The sequence below is a fragment of the Triticum urartu genome, chromosome 3A (assembly GCF_056163025.1).
Source record: "Triticum urartu cultivar PI428250 chromosome 3A, HENAU_Tu73, whole genome shotgun sequence".
Classification (NCBI taxonomy): domain Eukaryota; kingdom Viridiplantae; phylum Streptophyta; class Magnoliopsida; order Poales; family Poaceae; genus Triticum; species Triticum urartu.
In genome coordinates this window covers 655948306-655971766 of record NC_141875.1, presented here as the reverse complement: position 1 = coordinate 655971766, position 23461 = coordinate 655948306, and the positions used below count along the sequence as shown (strand labels likewise).

Genomic DNA, 23461 nt, shown 5'->3' with positions numbered 1-23461 from the left:
GGGAGAGAAGGCACCTGGCTCAGCGGATCCTTGCAGCACGCAACCGCAAGGACATGGAGTAGTTCCAGGAGGCATTCCCCCTAGCTCCAACCTTAGTGATGATGATGTCATCCATTGGGCAAGGAGGAGGGCAAACTTCCATCCCTTTCAGGTCACTAGGATGAGGTGGAGTAGAATTCTGTATCCAGATGAATGAGCTGTTATGTGATGCAGTATCTAGATCCTCCTGGCTATCTACATGAATTCTGTATCTAGATCTACCTTGCTATCTATGTAAGAAATATGTTGATGCATGCAATGTAATAAATCCTAGTTCCTCCTTCTTATATGCTATGTGGTGCAGTGTATGAAATGTATGAAGTAACTTAATGAAATCCTAGATCTACCATTATGTGATCCAAAATACCAGTGTATGCAACTTTCAGTTAACTGAACAAAGAGCAGTTAACTAAACCATATTCAGTTAACATTGTATAGCAAACTTCAGTTAACTGCAAAAACAGTCTTATACAAAAAAGTTGCTAAAAAATTTCATTGTATATATAAAAAACATAGTGTATACCACTTTTCAGTAAGATTCAATAGCAAATAAGTAAACTGACACAACAAATCAGTAAACTGAAACCATGTTCAGTTAACCAAATAAATACTCACTTCACTGAATCTACATTCAGATAACTGAATAATAGTTCAGTTCAGCAGAAAAGCAATTCAGTTAACTGGCAGAGCATTGATAATCCAAATTCACTTAACCAAATAAAAACTGACTTAACTGTCACAACATTGATAACTCAAATTCACATAACATAGTGCATATTAGGTCATTGCAGCAAACAGTACAGTGCATCTGGATACAGGGCATCAAAGATAACCCAAATTAACTAAACAAGTCCACTGATAATCATTAACCAAACAAGTCTAGATGATCACTCAAATTCATCTAGCAGCTCCCTAACCTTTCTTATCTTGCACTTGGTGTCCTCTTTATGCTTGAACATGTCACCAATCATATACTCTAGCTTTTTAATCTCTTTCTTCAACAGATCCCTTCCTTCCTTCAATTTGTCCCTCTCTTGCTTCATTTCACCCCTCTCTTTCTCTGCCTTAGCCCTCACCACCTGATGAATGTTGGTCACTGATTTGTCAGCCATTCTCTTCTTCTCAAGTTCTATCTTTAGGTCAGACAGAGCTAGCCTTGTGTTGCCCAATTCAGTAATTGCCCGCTCTTTGTCAGCCACCATCTTAGCAAAATCAAGTTTAAAAAACCTCAGGTCTTTTTCCATGGCTTCCTTCTCTTTCACAACCCTAACATTTTCTTCAGCCTGAACAACAGCTTCCCTAAACCTGGATGTGACCTCATCTTCATACATGCCCCAGATCCTAGCTAGACTGGTCCTCAATTGTGGAGGCCACTCTGGGTCAACCCAATGCACATAGTGAAAGGATCGATATGGTTGACTAGAGGGGGGGGGGTGAATAGGCAACTAACAATTTTGACTTTTCTTTACCAAATTAAACTTTGCATCAAAGTAGGTTGTCCAGATATGCAACTAGGTGAGCAACCTATATGATGCAACAACAAAGAACAAACACGCAAGCAAGAGAAGTAACACTAATGAGCTTCCACAAGTAAAGGTAAGAGATAACCAAGAGTGGATCCGGTGAAGACGAGGATGTGTTAATGAAGTTCCTTCCTTTTGAGGGGAAGCACGTCTCCGTTAGAGCGGTGTGGAGGCACAATGCTCCCCAAGAAGCCACTACGGCCACCGTATTCTCCTCACGCCCTCACACAATGCAAGATGCCGTGATTCCACTATTGGTGCCCTTGGAGGCGGCAATCGGACCTTCACAAACAAGGTTGGGGCAATCTCCACAACTTAATCGGAGGCTCCCAACAATACCACGAAGCTTCACCACAATGGACTATGGCTCCATGGTGACCTCAACCGTCTAGGGTTCTCAAACACCCAAGAGTAACAAGATCCGCTAGGGATAGGTGAGGGAATCAAAAATATCTTGGTGGAAGTGTAGATCGGGGCCTTCTCAACCACTCCTGAGCAAATCAACAAGTTTGATTGGCTAGAGAGATAGATCGGGCAAAAATGGAACTTGGAGCATTAATGGAGCTTGAGGGGGAAGAGGTAGGTCAACGGGGAAGAAGGGGACCCCCTTTTATAGTGGGGGCAACAATCCAACCGTTACCCCACCAAACAGCCCCGCAGAGGGCGGTACTACCGCAGAGGGCAGCGGTACTACTGCTTCCTCCTACGGTACTACCGCCCAGCAGAGAGGGCCAGGAGACAGAGGAGAGACTGGCCCAACGCGGTATTGCCGGACAGGCCTAGAGCGGTACTGCCGCGGTGGCAGGGCGGTACTACCGCACTCGAGCGGTACTACTACTCCTACAACCGCTGCAGGTACCGCTCAACCCGACACGATAAATGCCCCCCTCGAGTCGAGGCGGTAGTGGCCCAGTACCGCAGCGGTACTGCCGCTGAGGACACCCAAGCGGTACTACCGCTGGGACTAAAGATAGCTCAAATAGCAAGGAAAGAGACCTCCGACGACGCGGGAAGGCCCAGAGGGTGAGAAACGAAGGTGTGTGTGATGATTCCACCCTAGCCAAACCAAAGCGGACCCCCTCTTGATAGTACGGTGACTCCTAAGAAACTAGTCCACCAACAAGAAACTAAAGAGCTACACCGTCTTGAAAAACACTTCCGAGGGGAGAGAAATCGTCTCGAGTCAAAGGATGAATCTCTGAAACGCTCAACACACAAGGTTAGTCCGCAAATGTGTTGTCATCAGTCACCAAAACTACATCGAGAGAGATATGCCTTAACAATCTCCCCCTTTTTGGTGGATTGATGACAACCTGGGATTTGCACGAGGAAAAGGCATAAAAGTAAGGATACTTAGAACTACAAAATATAGACGGGCTCCCCCTGAATGTGTGCACCTAGTTAGTAGTGCCTTTGGAATGCAAGACACACACATTCGGATCAACACTCCCCCTATATTTTATAGTCCAACAATTCTAAGCACATGATATATGAGAGCAGGGTATAAAATAGGATAAGCATGCAACTCATAAGATACTACAGTACTGAATAGACATAAATAATAAGGTAGTGATAGGGTAGCATATGTCTCACACCATATGTCTAGAACTTAGGTCTCACTGGCACCAAACCAAACCAAACAAAGACAACGAGAAAACACAAGACACAAAGACACACTCGCAACACGGCAACAACACAAATCCCTAAACTCTCTCCCCCTTTGGCATCGAGACACCAAAATGGCAAAGAGCGTTGCTACGGCTCCAGGTGATGGCAAGCTGAGGATCTCGAACATCACATCTCAGTGTGATTGTCTGCACCTCCGTCGTTGGTCGGAAACTGCTCGGCGTCTGAATCGGTCCAAGGGCAATGCTGGTGGATCCATTCCTCCTCTTCAGTGATCTGGCCCTCAGAACCGCTGGCAACGGTCGCACCCAGGTGATGCATGAGCTCCTTGTGGCACACCCTGGCCTGCTTCTCAGCCACATGAGTCATGTACTGACCATGAGACTCCATGCAGAAAAGCTTCTTCATCTTGCGTTTAAGCTTCTTTGCCCAAGAAGGTTCTGCACTAGAGGGCCCAAAGTCCTCCTCATGATCATTAGTTGCAGCCCCACCCTCGGTCTCCATGGCAGCAGTAGCAGTAGATGGACCCTCGAGTTTAGGCGTTGGGGTGCCCCAATTGTCCTTCTTCCTCAGACGCTTGATCTCATGAGAAACCAAGTCTCCAGTTTCCAACATCACTCTAGGATAGACACATGCCCAGGCCTTCTCAATGAGCCTCATGATGAATGGACCATATATCGGGCACTTGCGCTCAGAAACGACAGAGAGAAGTTCAGACCACATAACATGAGAAATGTCCAGGCTCTCTCCAGTGTTTGCTTCCTTCTCATGCTGGCAGAAAAGAAGCATGTCTACGAGATAGGAGTGGACCATATCCAGATTCCCGATGCGAGGGAAGAGAGTCTCACGGAAGACACGATGAAGAATGTCCAGATAAGCAGACAGCTCATAGGTTTCCTTCTTAGTCACTGGGTGAACCTTCATAGTATAGTAGGGCCAAAGGGCTTGCTTGTGAGTGGATGTAGCATTGCAGTGAGGGCGGAAGCCTACTGGAGTCTCAAGCCCGTGATCTTCCACATCAAGTAACTCCATGAAGGCCTGTCACTTGATGGAAAGCAACTTGCCATTGGTCATCCAAGTCAGAGTCCTGTCGGCATCAGTTCCAAGATGAACAGTGGCAAAGAATTGAGCCACCAAATCTGCATCAAAGTCCTTGTTGAATTGCATGATCCTGAGAATGTTCAGCTGAGAACATATCTGAAGGGCTTCGCCAAAGTACTCAGGGTCCTCCTCCATAGCATCCGTGTTGATGGAGTGAACATCAACATAGAGATTCTTCTTGGCCTTGATCACATCAAAATAGATGGCAAACTGAAAGCGGTTCTAGAATGGGCGGTTGACCAAAGTGGGATCTTGGTCTACCTCATAGGGGTTGTGGCGACGCTTTTCCCAAAACTCCTTGGCAGTCATCTCAGTGATGGTCTTTCCTTTTGGCTTGTTGGAGGATCTCTTCAACTGCTGAGGTGGTGGTGGAGCACTTGAGGTTGCGCCTGCGGGTGGTGGTTGAGTACTAGAGGAACCACCTGCTGGCTCAGAGGTGCGGTAGCGCTTTGACGTTGCATGCCCGGGGTTGACACGGCGGACCTGCTGCTCAGGATGATCATCACCTGGAACGAAACACACGACTAGAAGAAACACACGAAAGAAAAGAGCATAAGCCACCAAACAAAACAACAAGGATCAAAGCGTGGTAGTAAAAAGAAGGAACTGGGCATACAGCGGTAGTACTGCGACCAACCAGCGGCAGTATCGCCCCAGCAGTAGTACCGTGAAACAGGATCGGTAGTACCACTGGAGCGATAGTACCGCTCGAGGCGAGCGGTAGTACCGCGCTAGATGGGAACGGCGGTTCTTCACTACCGTGGTTAGATCTGGCACTACCAGAGATGCCAAATTCAAAAATAAGCCTACCAAACTTCAATCCTCACAGCCTAGAAGCCATCTCCATCCTACTCAAGCCTTGCCTTAGCTAAAAGACAAGAAGAACAATGCCTATTGCCCCTAAAAACTAGATGCAAGATCTAGGAAAAGAGAGAACGAGAACGGGGGCAATACCGGCATCCATGGCAAAAGGACGAGGTGGGGATCGACTCCACCGGAGGAAATGGAGAGGGATGGAACAAAAATGGCGGCCGGCCGGGCCCCTCCTGCGGCGAGAGGTTGCAGGAGCAATGAAGAAGATGAGTGGGGGAGAATGGGTATGGGGGAGAAGCAACTCCCCCTGCCCCGACTTAACCCCCCAAGTCGCCCGCCCCACAGTGCTAGTACCGCTGGGTGGGCGGTAGTACCGCTTGACGCTTGTCAGCGGTAGTACTGCTCACGCAGCGGTAGTATCGCTCTGCCGCAAAAAGATCCGACCAAACTGGACAGAACACACGAGCGGAAACCGAGACAAAACGAAAAGACACACACACAAAACCAACAAGATGAAAGAAGATACACACCTCTCCAAGAGAGGACGGTGGCCGAGGCCACCTATGTTTGAGTTTAGAGGTATGGCGCCGCGAAGATTTTAACCTTGGGCCCATGACCAACACTCATCTTTAAAGCACAAGTGCCATAAAGAAATGGCAAACGTGAAAGAGTTTGGTTAGTTTATGCATTATGAGGGGAGGGAAAGTTCATTGAGAGAACAACACTCCCCCTATGTTCATGCCTACACCTAAACTAGACAACAAGTTGAGTGAGGTGGGGTGCGCAAGGGTTCAAGTCACATTGCTCGAATCAATGATATTTAGCTCATGCCTTAACTCGCGAAATCTTGCTTCATCCAAAGGCTTCGTGAAGATATCTGCAAGGTTATCATGAGTGTTGACATATGAGGGAGACCTGGATTAGGGGGTGTTCGGGTAGCCGGACTATACCTTCAGCCGGACTCCTGGACTATGAAGATACAAGATTGAAGACTTCGTCCCGTGTCCGGATGGGACTTTCCTTGGCGTGGAAGGCAAGCTTGGCGATGCGGATATTCAAGATCTCCTACCATTGTAACTGACTCTATGTAACCCTAACCCTATCCGGTGTCTATATAAACCGGAGGGTTGTAGTCCGTAGGCAATCAACTCCATATACAACAATCATACCATAGGCTAGCTTCTAGGGTTTAGCCTCCTTGATATCGTGGTAAATCTACTCTTGTACTACCCATATCATCAATATTAATCAAGCAGGACCCGAACTAGGGTAAAACATTGTGTTCCCTGCCTCCTGTTACCATCCGGCCTAGACGCACAGTTCGGGACCCACTACCCGAGATCCGCCGGTTTTGACACCGACATTGGTGCTTTCATTGAGAGTTCCTCTGTGTCATCGCCTTTAGGCCCGATGGCTCCTTTGATCATCAACAACGATGCGGTCCAGGGTGAGACTTTTCTCCCCGGACAAATCTTCGTCTTCGGCGGCTTCGCACTGCGGGCCAATTCGCTTGGCCACCTGGAGCAGATCGAAAGCTACGCCCCTGGCCATCAAGTCAGGTTTGGAAGCCTAAATTACATGGCAGACATCCGCGGAGATTTGATCTTCGAAGGATTCGAGCCACAACCAAGCGCGCCGCACTGTCTCGCGGGGTATGATCTAGCTCTGTCACTGAACAGTATCCCGGAGGCCGCAAACGCACCAGCTCTGACCCTTAATTCGGAGCCAGTTGTGTCAATCGAGGATGAGCGGTTGCACGTCACCTCGGGGGCTGCGACCTCAAAGGCGATCGAGCCGAACGCCGGCCCCACACTCCGCGTGACTCACGACTCTGAGGATCCGGACTCCTCTCCGGACTCCGAACCCCCCGCGCCCCTGCCGATCGAATCCAATTGGGCGCCAATAATGGAGTTCACCGCCGCAGACATCTTTCAGCACTCGCCTTGTGGCGATATCCTGAACTCTCTCAAGTCTCTCTCCTTATCAGGAGAGCCCTGGCCGAACTACGGTCAGCGAGGATGGGATACGGACGATGAAGAAATTCAAAGCCCACCCACCACCCACTTGGTAGCCACTGTCGACAATTTAAACGACGTGCTCAACTTCGACTCCGGAGACATCGACAGCATGGATGACGATGCGGGAGATACCGATGAACCAACGCCCATAGGGCATTGGACAGCCACCTCATCTCACGATGTGTACATGGTGGATACCCCTAAAGGAAGCGACAACGAGGAAAAAGGGGATGGAACGGGAGATCGACCCCCCGAAAGCAATCAAAACGTCGGCGTAAACGCCGACCCAAGCCCCGCCTCGACAAAAACCCAGCCATAGAGCAGGACGAGCTGGTAGACGACGAGCAGGCCTTAGAGCAACCGTCCGAACAGGGCAACACGGATAGAGAAACTGAACATCCCTCCTCCGGCGAAATCGGCCTTCCAGACGACCTCACGCCGGATAAACCTATGGAGCAGAAGAATCTCCACGAGAGGCTCGTTGCAACTGCACGCAGCCTAAAAAAGCAGAAGCGGAAGCTAAAAACAGCGGAAGATGCACTCCAGATTAGATGGAGCAAAGTAATCAATACCACAGATAAATACAGCGACAGTCGCCGCACTAAAAGCTATCCGAAAAGAAAGCTACTGCCTCAATTCGATGAAGAGGCCTTAGAGCCCTTGCATTCAAAAAATTAGAAAGCCACACGGTCGGATAGACGACCCCATAAAGCGGCAAGCGGCGCCGCACCTAAATCAGCATGCGACCCACTTAAGGATTCACATCATGGCCCAGTTAGGTCCATTTATGGGCCAAGAAAGCAAGCTCTCGTAAGCAATGCAATAAAGCCATCATTAGAATCCGGCACACCCAAATACAGGGGCGCCGCACACCCCCTATGTTTCACCGATGAGGTCCTGGACTATGAATTTCCAGAGGGATTCAAACCCGTAAACATAGAGGCATATGATGGAACAACAGACCCTGGAGTCTGGATCGAGGATTATATCCTCCACATACACATGGCTAGAGGAGATGATCTCCACGCCATAAAATATTTACCCCTTAAGCTTAAAGGGCCATCCCGGCATTGGCTTAAAAGCCTTCCTGAAAACACAATTGGAAGTTGGGAAGAGCTCGAGGATGCTTTCCGAGCAAATTTTCAAGGGACCTATGTCCGCCCTCCGGATGCAGACGATCTTAGTCACATAACTCAACAGCCCGGAGAATCAGCTCGGCGGTTCTGGAATAGATTCCTCACTAAAAAGAATCAGATAGTCGACTGCCCGGACGCCGAAGCCTTAGCAGCTTTCAGGCATAACGTCCGAGACGAATGGCTCGCCAGACACCTCGGCCAAGAAAAGCTAAGAACAATGGACGCACTAACAAGCCTCATGACCCGCTTTTGTGCAGGGGAGGACAGCTGGTTGGCAAGGTGCAGCCCCAGCGACCCAAGTACATCCGAAACTAGGAATGGAAACAGAAAACCGCGACGCAACAAGGACCGTCACTGGACTAAGGACAAAAGTCCGAAGAGCATGGCAGTCAATGCCGGATTCAAAGGCTCACGACAAAATCAGGAAAAATCGCCCCCCAGGATAACAGGGACGATCCATCCAACCTAAATAAAATCCTGGACAGGATATGTCAGATACACAGTACTCCCGGGAAGCCTGCTAACCATACCCACAGAGACTGTTGGGTTTTCAAACAATCCGGCAGACTCAATGCCGAACACAAGGGGCTCGACACACCAAGCGAAGACGAGGACGAACCCCAAAAGCAGAGCACCAGGAAACAAAAGAACTTCCCACAAGAAGTAAAAACAGTGAACTCACTTCACATAACAAAACGTGCGGCGCCCGTAAAGGTACGCACCACACGGCCCATCCCCAAAGGGTCCTGCCACTTGTTGTCAAAACTGATCATCTTCGATCAGCTAGATTATTCTAGAAATATCAAGAATGTAGGCTGGACTGCCTTGATACTCGATCCAATAATTGGCGGGCTCCAGTTTTCAAATGTCCTTATGGACGGCGGCAGTGGACTAAACCTGATATATCAGGATACAATCCAGCACATGGGGATAAACCCAGCAAGAATCCGCCGCAGCAAAACCTCCTTTCAAGGGGTAATACCTGGTCCGGACACCCATTGTATGGGTTTTCTCCGGCTCAAAGTCATATTCGGCTCTGCCGATAACCCCTGCCGCGAAAAGCTGACCTTCCATATCGTCCCGTTCTCAAGTCGCTATCAAGCACTACTGGGACGCGAAGCTTTCGCTCGCTTTAACGCAATACCGCATTATGCATCTCTTACGCTTAAGATGCCCGTTCCACGAGGCATCATCTCTTTGAAGGGGAAGCACTAAAGTGCGCCTCCCCAAGCGGAGGACTGTGCGACCGCTTTGACAGCCCCACAGCAAAATGGCCTCACCGGCCAAAAAACTTCGAAATAGGTCATTCAAGACCATGAACGCGGATAGACAAGTTCGGTGCAAAGTCATCATTGATGCAGGCCTAGAGGCCATATACCCCCGCACTAGAGGCTCCACGCATATACAATAAGAGACAATAAAGTTCAATCTTATATATTTTACTTTATACTTTGTTTATTTTAAACTTTTTCAGCATGACCCGTTTTCAACTCAGTTCCTCTCTTTTACAGATGAACGTCGCGCGGCGCCCGTCCAGGATACAGCACAGCGGAGACACAGGCGCAGACGTGCAGTAGGGACCCGTCCTAAAGGATTCTTTTTAGATTAAGACCCTGCGTAAACCTTTTTTACTATCTCTTGTTGCTACACATCCCCTGGTTTTTTCTGATATAACCAAAGGAGGAGGCTGGCGTCTTGGCATGTGGCCACGTCAGAATTTTTGCACGTACCTGGACACTAGGGGCTTTTTAAATAAAGAGTGTTGTTTCGCCCGCACTCATAAAGACCGAACACCTTAGGGAGTGTTCGGCATCGCGAGTTTTGGCATTATATGCATCAGCTCCGAATCATGTCTTTGGTCAAATGTTGGGTTGCCCGGCTCCTGAGTTCGGCTACCTTACGTTCCGCTCTATCGGCTAAGGTAGCAGCAGGAGAACTACTGAGATTGTGCCCCGGTTCGGCCGGGCGAGCACCTCAGTAGAGAAAGCCGAAAACTGACTGTCATGATGTAGCGTGAGACTGGTTAGCCACTCGAGGACCTATCGGAATCTATCGGATTCCTCCGCTTTAATGAAGGGCCGCTTCCCGGTCAGGCACATACGCGCCCCGAACTCGGGCGAGCGCAGTCGCCACCAAGGGGCTACCTAAATAGTCTCACTATCAAGCTCCTATGGCTAAGTGAAAGTGTTAAAGCATTATAGTCCGGTTGCCTGGCCCGCTGCGCTATCACCTCCTTTGTAGGACCAAGACGTTGGGTTAAGTGTGAAAATGCGTCTTCTGCGAGCACCCCCGCACTATGTGCGTGGGGGATGAAGCCAATGACTGCCATCTTTCAGATTTTGTATATATCTTAAAACGGCCGCACAGGAGGTGTTCCCAATACTTGAAGGCACAAGTATAAAAAGGCCACTACAGTTTATCAAAATATTACTTTATAATTACATATGCTATCATAACATAGCATCTTTCGAGCACTGCGTCTCTTTTACACGAGCGCCTTCAAGGACTTCCTGAAAATAGTGCTCGGAGGGTACTCGGCTTTTGTCTGAATCTCGGGACGCAACAACGGTGGTCTCCATCTCTGCCCAGTATGTCTTGACACGGGCAAGAGCCATCCTTGCGCCCTCTATGCACGCTGACCTCTTCATTGCATTAATATGCGACACCACGTCAAGGAATTGCTGCACCAAGCTGAAATAACTCTTCATCTCCAATCTCCTCGGCCACAGATGACCCATGACGTACTTCATGGCGAGTCCGGACAACCTATTCAGTTTGGCCCATTGAGCCAAATGATCGTCCACTGCCAGTGGACACTCTGGATTGTGAAACTTCGACCAGAAAAGCTTTTCCACTTCGCGATCTTTCTGATCTCGAAAGTGTTCGGTCGCATCAGCAGCACTCGCTGCCAAATCCAGATAGGTATCCTCCACACTCCACATCCGGTCCAACGGAGCAAACTTCGGATCACAAAATTTCCTTCGCAGCATAAAGGGCTTTCCAGCCGCAATCTGTTCGGCCTGACGTAGCTCCTCCTTCGCAGCTCTCATCGCAGAGCGCGCGTCCTTGGCATTGGCAACGGCCTTCTCTAAGTCCGTCTGTTTCGCCTGGTCTTCTTTTTCAAGAAGTCTACAACGGTCTGTAGCGCTTTTTAACTTTTCGACCATCTCGGCCATCTCTTCCTTGCTTCGGCAATGAGCAGCCTATTCGGCTCTCAGCTCTTCAAGGGCTTTCCTGGTGGCCGCATCACTTTCGCTGGCTTGTTCTTTAGCTTGGGCAAGTTCTGCCCTAAGACTCTCCACGGCGGCCGCACCATCTGCGTCAAGCACACACATCGTAAGACACAGGCATAAAACTGTTCTTACCTGATGCCGCCCGAGGAATTACATACCTTGAGCCTCATCAAGCCGCTTATTGACAAGCGTGATGTCGGCATCTGCCACGTCCAGTTGCCGCTTTAGTTCGGCAAAATCGTCAGTTCGGCTCGATTCCGGACACCCTGCCGCCTACATTCAAAGGCGACATCTTAGACCTGGGATTATGATCCTCCGCGTGCCGTCATTTCTTGACGACGCGCGGAGTCTCAGGGGCTACTATCTACACAGGGCGCATCTTATTCATGCGCAACTGACAAAAGTATACATTATCTAATGTACCTCGAAACCCGTCAGTAAACTTTTGACGGCTTCATATAATCCGCTCTCTACGGATGAAATCCTTTCAATCACCATGCCCATCAATGCGCGGTGCTCCTCTGAGATAGAAGCTCGCCCCAGCAGAATCTTTAGCTCCTCCGGCCGAGCACCAGACGGTGCCGGGCTCGTCCCATGACCTCTTTCGAAGGCCGGACGCGGAGAACCTCGGGGGGCCGCATAGCCACCTTCCGCCCCTGCCGGATTTGGAGAAACCCTCCGCGACGACACCTCAGGGTCACCCGCCTCGCTAGGCGGCACGGCAGGGGGAGGCGTCCCGCTCTCCATCATCTCCGGAAGGAGATCCCCCGAAGACGAGCTCTGCTGAGAAGGGCTGAGGTCCGAGCTACAAGGTAAAGGTTTGGTTAATCTTCTCAGGTATAAATCAAGGATTCCCCTCATCCCTCAAAAGGAAAATCTTTTCTCCACTTACGGCTCGCTGGAGGGATGATCCCCTTGAGGGCATAGTCCGGCCGAGGAACTCCCCGGCGTCGGACCCTCTGACGAGGATTTTCTCCCCCGCTTCGAGGCCATGGTTTCCGGGTCGTCAGAGGCGGCTCTCTTCTTCCCCTTAGGAGAGGAATTGTCGGTTCCTCCCTTCGGAGCAGCCTCCTTCGAGGAGGCCATAGCTTCCTTGTCCTCCCCCTCCAAAGGCATTATCTCCACCATCCTGACCAGCACGAGATCCGGCCTGGTTTCAGGAAGGGGAGCCGGACACCTGATCAGCTTTGCCTTCGCTATCCACTCCTGTTTAAAAGGACGGCTCTTTTAGGGGCAAGTTTATGACAATTATACGGATAGAAGGTTCGGGCATAAGGTTGCTTACTTGAGTATCCGGGCGATTGCAGCTTAGGCCTGCGTCCTCGGTTAAATCCGGACACATCTCTTGTGATCCGAAGAACAGTTTATACATCTCCGCGGGCGTTGTGCCCATAAAGTTCTGGAGAGCTCGCGGTCCCTCTAGATTAAACTCCCACAGGCGAAGGGGGCGACGTTTGCCGGGCAATATTCGGCGAATCAGCATGACCTGCGTCACCTTGACCAAGCTGAGGTCTCCTTCCAAGAGATCCTTAATTCGGCCCTGTAACAAGGGCACGTCTTTGGGCAAACCTTGATCTAACCCTCTGTTAACCCATGACGCTAGCCGTGGTGGGGGACCTGAGCGAAAGGCAGGAAGCGCCACCCACTTGGTGCTCCGGGGAGCGGTGATATAAAACCACTCTTGTTGCCACAAGCCTAGCTCCTATTGAAAAGAGCCCTCGGGCCATGGAGCATCAACATTTTTGCTTATAACAGCGCCTCCGCACTCTGCGTGCCGTCCCTTGATCATCTTCGGCTCCACTTTGAAAGTCTTGAGCCACAATCCGAAGTGAGGGGTAACACGGAGGAACGCTTCGCATACAATGATAAACGAGGAGATATGGAGGATGGACTCCGGAGCTAAGTCGTGGAATTCCAGCCCGTAATAAAACAGCAGTCCCCTCACAAAGGGATCCATCGGGAAACCTAACCCCCGAAGGAAGTGAGACACGAACACTACGCTCTCACCGGGCTGGGGACTGGGGATAGCCTGCCTTTGAGCAGGCAACCTGTGCGAAATTTCAGCGGTCAAGAACTTAGCCTCTCTCAACTTTAGCACGTCCTCCTCCGTAATGGAGGAGGGCATCCATCGGCCTTGAAGGTCGGAACCGGACATTGTCGAAGGTCTGAGGCGCCCGGAATCTGGAGCCTAGGGTGTTGGAACTCGAGGCGACGGGCGAACTTGTTTTGGGATTGGAGAAAAGGAGTAAGGCCCTGGTCTCTTTATAAGAGGTTGAATAACAGGAGCCCTCCCCGTAACCATTCGGGACTCGCCTTTAATCGAGAAAACATGCTAACGGGCACGATTGGGTTACCCACGTCCGTATTGATGAGAATCCCGTAAAAGGGGGGCACACGATCTCTGCTTTGACAAGACACGCCAAGGAAACTGCCTGGCAAAACACACTGAGGTGGAAAAGTGAAAACGATTCGAGTAAATGATTTGGCTGTAGTGTGATGACGCACTGCGGAATACGTCAGCAGATTTGATTTGTGTTAATATCATTCTCTCTATGGCAATGTGTGGAGGCTTATTTTGCAGAGCCGGACACTACTCTTGGTGTTTACAATCTTCTATGAAGGACTTGGAGGAGGAACCTGCCTTGCAATGCCAAAGACAATTTGCGCGCCGGACTCGTCGTCATTGAAGCCTGGTTCAGGGGCTACTGAGGGAGTCCTGGATTAGGGGGTGTTCGGGTAGCCGGACTATACCTTCAGCCGGACTCCTGGACTATGAAGATACAAGATTGAAGACTTCGTCCCGTGTCCAGATGGGACTTTCCTTGGCGTGGAAGGCAAGCTTGGCGATGCGGATATTCAAGATCTCCTACCATTGTAACCGACTCTATGTAACCCTATCCCTATCCGGTGTCTATATAAACCGGAGGGTTGTAGTCCGTAGGCAATCAACTCCATATACAACAATCATACCATAGGCTAGCTTCTAGGGTTTAGCCTCCTTGATCTCGTGGTAGATCTACTCTTGTACTACCCATATCATCAATATTAATCAAGCAGGACGTAGGGTTTTACCTCCATCAAGAGGGCCCGAGCCTGGGTAAAACATCGTGTTCCCTGCCTCCTGTTACCATCCGGCCTAGACGCACAGTTCGGGACCCACTACCCGAGATCCGCCGGTTTTGACACCGACAACATAGTTGAGCATGATCTCCCCTTGCCTAATGTGATCCCGGATGAAGTGATACCTAATCTCAATATGCTTTGTCTTGAAGTGTTGCACCGAGTTGAGGGAAATCTTGATGGCACTTTCATTGTCACACCAAAGAGGCACTTTGTCACAAGTGACACCGTAATCATTTAAAGTTTGCCTCATCCATATAAAAGTTGTGCACAACAACTAACAACAGCCACATACTCCGCTTCCTTGGATGAGAGAGAAACACAACTTTGCTTCTTGGAAGACCAACTTACCAAAGAGCAACCAAGAAACTGGGACCCTCCGTAAGTGGACTTCCTATCCACTTTGTCTCCCGCCCAATCCGAGTCCGAATAACCTACAAGCTTGAAATTTGCTCCTCTTGGGTACCATAAGCCAAAGTTTGGGGTATGAGCCAAATATCGAAAGATTCGTTTAACCACCACATAGTGACTTTCCTTAGGTGTGGCTTGAAACCATGCACAAATTCCCACACTCAACATGATATCCGGTCTAGATGCACAAAGGCAAAGCAAGGAGCCAATCATGGAGCGATATACCTTTTGATCCACCACTTTACCATTGGGATAAATGTCAAGGTGGAACTTGGTGGGCATGGGAGTGGACGCCGGCTTGACATCACTTAGCTTGAATCTCTTAAGCATGTCTTGAGTGTATTTGGCTTGGTTTATGAAAGTTCCTTCTCTCCTTTGCTTCACTTCGAACCCGAGAAAGAACTTCAACTCTCCCATGGAAGACATATCGAACTTTGAGGTCATGAGAGCGGCATCCTCATTGAAAGCTTTGTTAGGGGAACCAAAGATAATATCATCAACATATAATTGGCACACAAACAACTCCCCTTTTACCTTCTTAGTAAAAAGAGTGGGGTCGATTAGCCCAACTTCAAAACCACGGTCTTGTAACAACTCGGTAAGGTGGTCATACCACGCACGTGGGGCTTGTTTAAGGCCATAGAGTGCCTTATCGAGTTGATACACATGATCGGGAAAGTAGGGATCCTTGAACCCGGGGGGTTGCTTGACATAAACCAATTCATTAATAGGACCATTAAGAAAAGCACTCTTCACATCCATTTGTTGTAACTTCAAGTTATGATGAGAAGCATATGCAATCAACATGCGAATGGATTCAAGACGAGCAATGGGAGCAAAGGTTTCACCATAGTCGATACCCTCGACTTGGGAGTAGCCTTGTGCCACTAAACGAGCCTTGTTGCGAATGATAATCCCATGAGCATCTTGCTTGTTCTTAAATATCCACTTGGTTCCAATGACAGTGTGGTTCATCGTCGGTCTTGGCACCAATCTCCACACTTTGTTGCGCTCGAAGTTGTTGAGTTCTTCATGCATGGCATTGAGCCAATCCGGATCTTCGAGCGCCTCATAGACCTTGTGGGGTTCGATACAAGAGACAAATGCGTGATGTTCACAATAGTTTGCTAATTGTCTACGAGTGCTTACCCCCTTTCTTAAGCTTCCAAGCACATTCGTCATGACATGATCCTTGGTGGAGAGCTTGGAAGCAACCTTGGCAGCACGACGCTCCAATTCCTCCTGGGGGGTGAGACGAGGAGTGGTCACTTGATCATCTTGAGCGTCGTCTTGAGCTTGTTCTTGATCTCGTGGGACTTGATCTTGAACTTGCTCGGAGGAGGGAGCTTGACCTTGGGCATCACTTGATGTTACAACGCCATCTTGAGATTGATCTTGCCCTTGGTCTTGTTCTTGAGGTTGAGGGCCCTCACTTTGTTCTTCGGAAGCATGTACGTCTTGGGTTGGTGAAGGTTCCACTTGAGTAGAACATTGTCCTTCTCCTTCGGCCACAAGGGGTTCCTCAATGGGTAGGATATGACCAATACCCATTCTTCTTATGGCTTGGGGAGGAATTTCATCACCTACATCACAAGTACCACTTTGCTCCACTTGGGAGCCATTATTCTCATCAAACTCCACGTTACACGTTTCCTCAATAAGTCCCATGGACTTATTGAGAACATGGTAAGCATGAGAGTTTGTAGCATAACCAACAAATATGCCCTCGTACACTCTAGCCTTAAATTTAGACAAACGGACACCTTTCTTGAGAATGAAGCACTTACACCCGAACACTCGGAAGTACTTGAGGTTGGGCTTGTTACCGGTGAGTATCTCATATGGAGTCTTGTTCAAGCCCTTGCGGAGGTAGAGCCAATTAGATGCATGGCACGCGGTGTTGATGGCTTCGGCCCAAAAGTTGTAGGGAGACTTTAACTCCGCCATCATGGTCCTTGCCGCATCCATCAACATCCGGTTCTTCTTCTCCGCTACACCATTTTGTTGAGGGGTATAAGGTGCGGAATATTGATGCTTGATTCCCTCATCACTCAAAAACTTATCCAAGGTGTAGTTCTTGAACTCGAAGCCGTTGTCACTTCTTATTGTCAAAGTCTCTGCATTGTGTTGTCATTGAGCTTCATTTGTAAAGTCGATGACGGTTTGTTGGGTCTCGCTCTTCCTCTTGAAGAAATATACCCAAGTGTATCTTGAATAGTCATCCACAATCACCAAGCAATACTTTCTACCCCCAAGACAATCAAAGGATGGAGGTCCAAAGAGATCCAAGTGAAGGAGCTCCAAAGGCCTCTTCGAGTAGATGATAGTCGTGGGAGGGTGAGCCTTCTCATGTAGCTTGCCTTCGATGCAAGCACTGCAAGCACGATCTTTGGCAAAACTAACATTTGTTAGTCCACGGACATGGTCCCCCTTGAGAAGACTTTGCAAAGATCTCATATTGACGTGGGCTAAACGGCGATGCCAAAGCCATCCCACGTCAACTTTTGCCATTAGGCATGTCGCGGTCTTAGTGGGTCGCTTCAAAAAGTTAATCACATAGAGACCGTTCTCGACATGCCCAACAAAGGCTACTTTAAGAGTCTTGCTCCACAAGAGGGCCACGGAATCAATATCAAAGAAAGTGGCAAAGCCCATGAGTGCTAGTTGACGAACGGAAAGTAAATTGTATGCAAGGGACTCAACAAGCATGACCTTCTCGGTCGTAAGATCATGAGAAATGACAACTTTGCTGAGTCCCAATACCTTAGAAGACGAGGCATCACCCCACTCAATATTGGTGGGCATGGATGGAATCTTTTGCACGTCCACCACCAAGTCCTTGCTTCCGGTCATATGATTAGTAGCTCCACTATCGAGTAACCATGATCCCCCACCGGAAGCAAACACCTACAAGAGATCAATGCTTGGTTTTAGGTACCCATTTTGTAATGGGTACTTTGATGTTAGTAACAAGGGTCTTAGGAACCCAAATAGACCATTCAATGTACTCATGAGGAGAACCAACAAATTTGGCATAAACATGCCCATCTCTAGCGCAGCACAACACATAAGAAGGGTTAAAGTCGCCGGCCTTGTTGGGAAGGGGAGCGTTTCCCTTCTTTGCATCACTACCCTTCATGGAGTTTTTCTCCCTCTCCTTAGTAGCATCCTCACCCTCCCTCACAAAGGTTTGCTTGAGAGGAGGAGGTCGTTTGGCCTTGTCATTCTTCTTCTCGTTCTTGGACTTGGACACGTACCCAATCCCTTCCTTGGCCACAACTCCGTTTTGGTTTGTCAAGAGGTCGTTGAGGCTCTTCTCGCCTTGTATGCAAGACACAAGACCTTTCTCAAGTTGCACCTTTAGCTTAGTGTTCTCCTCAACAAGATGCACATGCTCACAACACGGGTTAGTAGCATTTGCTTTATCAATTAACATCATACGAGGAAAGGTGGCTTTCTCCTTGGTTAGCTTTACTTGGAGTTGATCATGAGACTCTTTGAGGCTACCATGAGCACCCTTCAAGACCTTGTGAGCCTTGTCAAGTAGATCAAACTTCTCTTTGAGTCTAGCAAGATCAACCCCAAGTTTGGCCTTCTCGGAGTTTAGCACACGAGAAACCACGAGAGCATGATCAAAGTCTTTCTTTAACTTAGCATGATCATCGTTGTGTGACTCCTCAAGAGCCAAACGAAGACCACACTCTTCCTCAAGAGCATTGGAAAGATCCGAAATCTCATCGGCATAGTCACGACTATGCCCCTCCATCTTGGAGATGGTATCTTCATGAGACTCGATCACGTCATTGGCTTCACCAAGTTGTTCCAAGAGAGCAACAAAATGCTTCTTGGATTTACCCTTGAGTTTACCCATAAAGGACTCAAACTCATTTTCCTCCACATTAGATCCCTCACATTCATCAATGCAATCCGTCAAGGAAGGATTATTAATGATGGTAGTTTTGATGTTGGGAGTTACCTTGTTGGTGGCTTTAGCCATGAGGCACTTGGCGGTGATGTTCTCATTGGGTGAATCGAAGAGAGATAGTCGTGGAGTTTTTGCAATGGCAACGGAGGCCATGGCAACTGACTCACCATCTCCATCATCATCATCATCATCATCATCCTCATGGTACTCTGCTTGAACCACCAATGCCTTGTGAGGGGTTTTCTTGATGAAGTTGGTCTTGTTGGGGAAAGACTTGGCTTTGTCCTTTCGAATGAGCTTGCCACCATTGTCTTTCCTCTTCTCATATGGGCACTCCGCAACAAAATGACTCACATTGCCACAATTGTAGCAAGTCCTTACACGTTGCTTGCTCTTCGTGCCACTTGAGTTGTTCTTGTTGAAGTTTGGCCTTGAGTTTTTCTTACTCCAAAATTGCCTTGAAGTAAGTGCCATGTGTTCATGATAGGCATACTTTGTATCTTCGGGGTTGATTTCCTCTTCTTCCTCTTCTTCTTCTTCAACGCAAACCTTGGCCTTCAATGCAAGGTTGGGCTTCTTTGCCCATTGAGAACGAAGCACCACATTGTCGGCGGTCTTGTCCAAGATGTTCATAGCCACAAACTCATCCAACACTTCACTTGAGGTCAAAGTGTGGAAGTCCGGCGTTTGACGAATGACGGAGGACATGGCCTTGTGGTAAGGGCATCATTGCCTTGAGGAATTTGCGCTTGATCCAATTGTCATCCGTGTCCTTGCTCCCGTGGTCTCGGAGTGAGACCGTGAGTTTGGTTACTCTCCAATAAAGCTCGCGAGGTTCTTCATCTTCTTTCATTGCAAACTCATCGGCTTCATCTTGCACTACTTCATAGTTGGAGCGTTGAATGCTTGCGCTTCCCCGGTAGAGAGAGACAACACAAAGTCATGCATCTTTGGCCAAGGCGAAGGGCCGAAGGTGAGGTAGATCTTCGGGTGGAATTGCATCTTGAATGATAAAGAGAGCATTCTCATTGAATTGATTATCCGTGGCTTCTCGAGGAGTGAAGTTGCTTGGATCATGCGGATGAAAACCTTCTTCAATGATTCTCCAAAGATTAGTGTTCACATGATTTAAATGACGCTTAAAGCGATAAACCCAAGAATCAAAGTCCTCATTTTTCACAATCTTAGGGGGAGGACCGGCATGATTCAAATGAGTGGAAGGAACCGGTCCACCATAAACAAGTGGTGGTTCCACATGAGCAAAGATGCCGGTGCCATTTTTACCACTAGAAGAAGGAGCCTTTTCACTACTAGCTTCCCCCTTGTCGGAGATAGCATCCGTCACCTTGTCAGTGGGATCACCCACTTTCAATGGTGCGGTGGACAGTTTAAGCCCTTCAACGAATTTAGTAAACATGCTTTCAACCTCGGTCGTCATGGAGGTTTTCAATGTCTCCAAGTACACATTGAACTCCTCACGAAAGACCGAGGTTCCCCCATCGCCCGTAGACGAGATCGGATTCACACCGGAGTGTTCCTCCACACCGTCTACGGTATCAACCATACTCTTCGGACGATAAAGTCCTTAGTAAAGAGACGAGGCTCTGATACCAATCGAAAGGATCGATATGGTTGACTAGAAGGGGGGTGAATAGGCAACTAACAATTTTTGACTTTTCTTTACCAAATTAAACTTTGCATCAAAGTAGGTTGTCCAGATATGCAACTAGGTGAGCAACCTATATGATGCAACAACAAAGAACAAACACGCAAGCAAGAGAAGTAACACTAATGAGCTTGCACAAGTAAAGGTAAGAGATAACCAAGAGTGGATCCGGTGAAGACAAGGATGTGTTACCGAAGTTCCTTCCTTTTGAGGGGAAGGACGTCTCCGTTAGAGCGGTGTTGAGGCACAATGCTCCCCAAGAAGCCACTAGGGCCACCGTATTCTCCTCACACCCTCACACAATGCGAGATGCCGTGATTCCACTATTGGTGCCCTTGGAGGCGGTAACCGGACCTTTACAAACAAGGTTGGGGCAATCTCCACAACTTAATCGGAGGCTCCCAACAATACCATGAGGCTTCACCACAATGGACTATGGCTCCGTGGTGACCTCAACCGTCTAGGGTGCTCAAACACCCAAGAGTAACAAGATCCGCTAGGGATAGGTGGGGGAATCAAAAATCTCTTGGTGGAAGTGTAGATCGGGGCCTTCTCAACCACTCCCGAGCAAATCAACAAGTTTGATTGGCTAGAGAGATAGATCTGGCAAAAATGGAGCTTGGAGCATTAATGGAGCTTGAGGGGGAAGAGGTAGGTCAACGGGGAAGAAGGGGACCCCCTTTTATAGTGGGGGCAACAATCCAACCGTTACCCCACTAAACAGCCCCGCAAAGGGCGGTACTACCGCATAGGGCAGCGGTACTACCGCTAGACCCAACGGTACTACCGCTTCCTCCTACGGTACTACCGCCCAGCAGAGAGGGCAAGGAGACAGAGGAGAGACTGGCCCAGCGCGGTACTGCCGGACAGGCCTAGAGCGGTACTGCCGCGGTGGCAGGGCGGTACTACCGCTCTCGAGCGGTACTACTGCTCCTACAACCGCTGCAGGTACCGCTCAACCCGACACGAGAAATGCCCCCCTCGAGTCGAGGCGGTAGTGGCCCGGTACCGCAGCGGTACTGCCGCTGAGGACACCCAAGCGGTACTACCGGTGGGCACCGCGGTACTACCGCTGGGACTAAAGATAGCTCAAACAGCAAGGAAAGAGACCTCCGACGACGCGGGAAGGCCTAGAGGGGGAGAAACGAAGGTGTACGTGATGATTCCACCCTAGCCAAACCAAAGCGGACCCCCTCTTGATAGTACGGTGACTCCTAAGAAACTAGTCCACCAACAAGAAACCAAAGAGCTACACCGTCTTGAAAAACACTTCCGAGGGGAGAGAAATCGTCTCGAGCCAGAGGATGAATCTCTGAAACGCTCAACGCACAAGGTTAGTCCACAAATGTGTTGTCATCAACCCAGGAATCTTCTTCCACTGTCAATAGACTCAAATGCAACAAGCTTCTCACACACTGCTTGGTGCTCACACCTATCAGGTAGATCTGTAGCAAGGCCTGCCCAATCGGTGCTCTCAATGCTGCGAGGACCCTAAAATAAAATCTGGTAAGAAATCACATTTTTTTCCGTAACCCTAGATGCCCAGATGAAGGTGGACAGGATCTCACCCGACTGGTGACTTCGTCGCCACTTGACGCGTACGAGCTGGATCCGGAATCACTCCATGAAACCATGGCCGCTAGCTTGCTTGGCGGCTGCGGCGGGCTGGACGGCAGCGACGAGCTGCGGCGTCGAGCAGAGGAGCAGAGCAAGAAACAGAGAGGGGAGTGAGCTGCGGGTTGTCTGGATCGGGGAGGCCAGACCGTGGTCTCCTTTAATTAATTCAGATGAAATGGTGGTAGTGCAGGTTGATTCGGAGCAAAGCCAGGGGGCTCTTTGCAAAATGCGACGCGCTGACCGGGTGCGCACCCATGCGTCCACATGGCAGGCTCTGATTCGCCAGGACTGGATTTGCACATCTTGAGCAAGTTCAGGGACTGAGTAGGGTCACTTTTCAAGTTGTAGGACTAAACTATCACATTGAGAGTAAATTCTAGGACTCTTGGTGCTTTTAACTCTTTCTTTCTCAATCCCACTCCTCCCCTGTTTTGGTGTCCAGCAGAGAAAACGCGGAGATGACGAGCCCATAGTTTTTGCTTATAGAGGAGAGCCCCAGATTAGGAATGCGTGCATGAACCGGGTATGGCATTGGAGAGCAGCGTTGCAGCGCCCGAGCATTAGTGCTCTCTATATTTGAATTTTTCAAATTCATATTTTTGAAGTTTCAAAAAAATGTGAAATTATTTCCCGAGATGCATATACACATTCCGAATACCCGTTGCAAGTTTCAGTACAAATCTCGTTTTGTTTTGGACTATAGAAAAAAACAAATTTCTGATAGTATATAGGAGAAAAAAGATGCCTTTTCTGTCAGAAATTTCTCTTTTTTGTATTTCCCAAAATACAAAGTATTTCTTCTCTAGATTTCTACCAATCCTTAGGAATATGTGTATGTATTCACATATTTGTTTTCAGATTTTTTGAGCATCAAAAATGTGTTTTTCAAAAAATTCAAATATCAAGAGCAGTGGAGCTCAGCCTCTGCAGCCACTTTTCAAACAAACAGGGACGCGCAGGCGCAGCCGAGGCGCGCGGTACAACGCCACTGCTCCTGCACGAGCACGACCCACCCACCCGGCCAGCTCCAAGCTGACACCTCCCGTCCTTATCCACGCTGTGAAAAAACAGGGCGAAACGTGTGGAACGTTATTCTAAAAAACGTGTGGAAGAGGAGGGCTCCAGCTGGGACGTACGGCGCCCGGGCCGCCGAAATATCTGCCTGGACCAGGGTGAGGACCAATGAGCCCAAAGTGGTTAAATTTCGTGAGGTTAAGGATACCGTGAACGGCA

The 23461-nt window shown here is 48.9% G+C and overlaps 1 protein-coding gene across 1 annotated transcript; it reads right to left on the bottom strand.

The window, feature by feature from the left end:
• Positions 1 to 926: 926 nt before the first annotated feature.
• LOC147981126 (uncharacterized) lies at positions 927 to 22245 on the bottom strand. Its single transcript, XM_087517035.1, has 5 exons — positions 22180 to 22245; positions 21969 to 22102; positions 17016 to 17031; positions 3867 to 3878; positions 927 to 1436 (listed from the first exon to the last, which is right to left on the bottom strand). Exons 1-5 carry the CDS (start codon positions 22243 to 22245, stop codon positions 927 to 929), a joined length of 738 nt encoding a protein of 245 aa, XP_087373161.1.
• Positions 22246 to 23461: the final 1216 nt, after the last annotated feature.

Bases quoted from the DNA above. Each gene is read 5' to 3' on its own strand.
- LOC147981126 (XM_087517035.1), bottom strand. From the start codon at position 22,245: ATGGTTTCATGGAGTGATTCCGGATCCAGCTCGTACGCGTCAAGTGGC. The intron at 22,103-22,179 runs GTGAGATCCTGT...ATTTTATTTTAG, and splicing joins GCGACGAAGTCACCAGTCGG to GGTCCTCGCAGCATTGAGAG.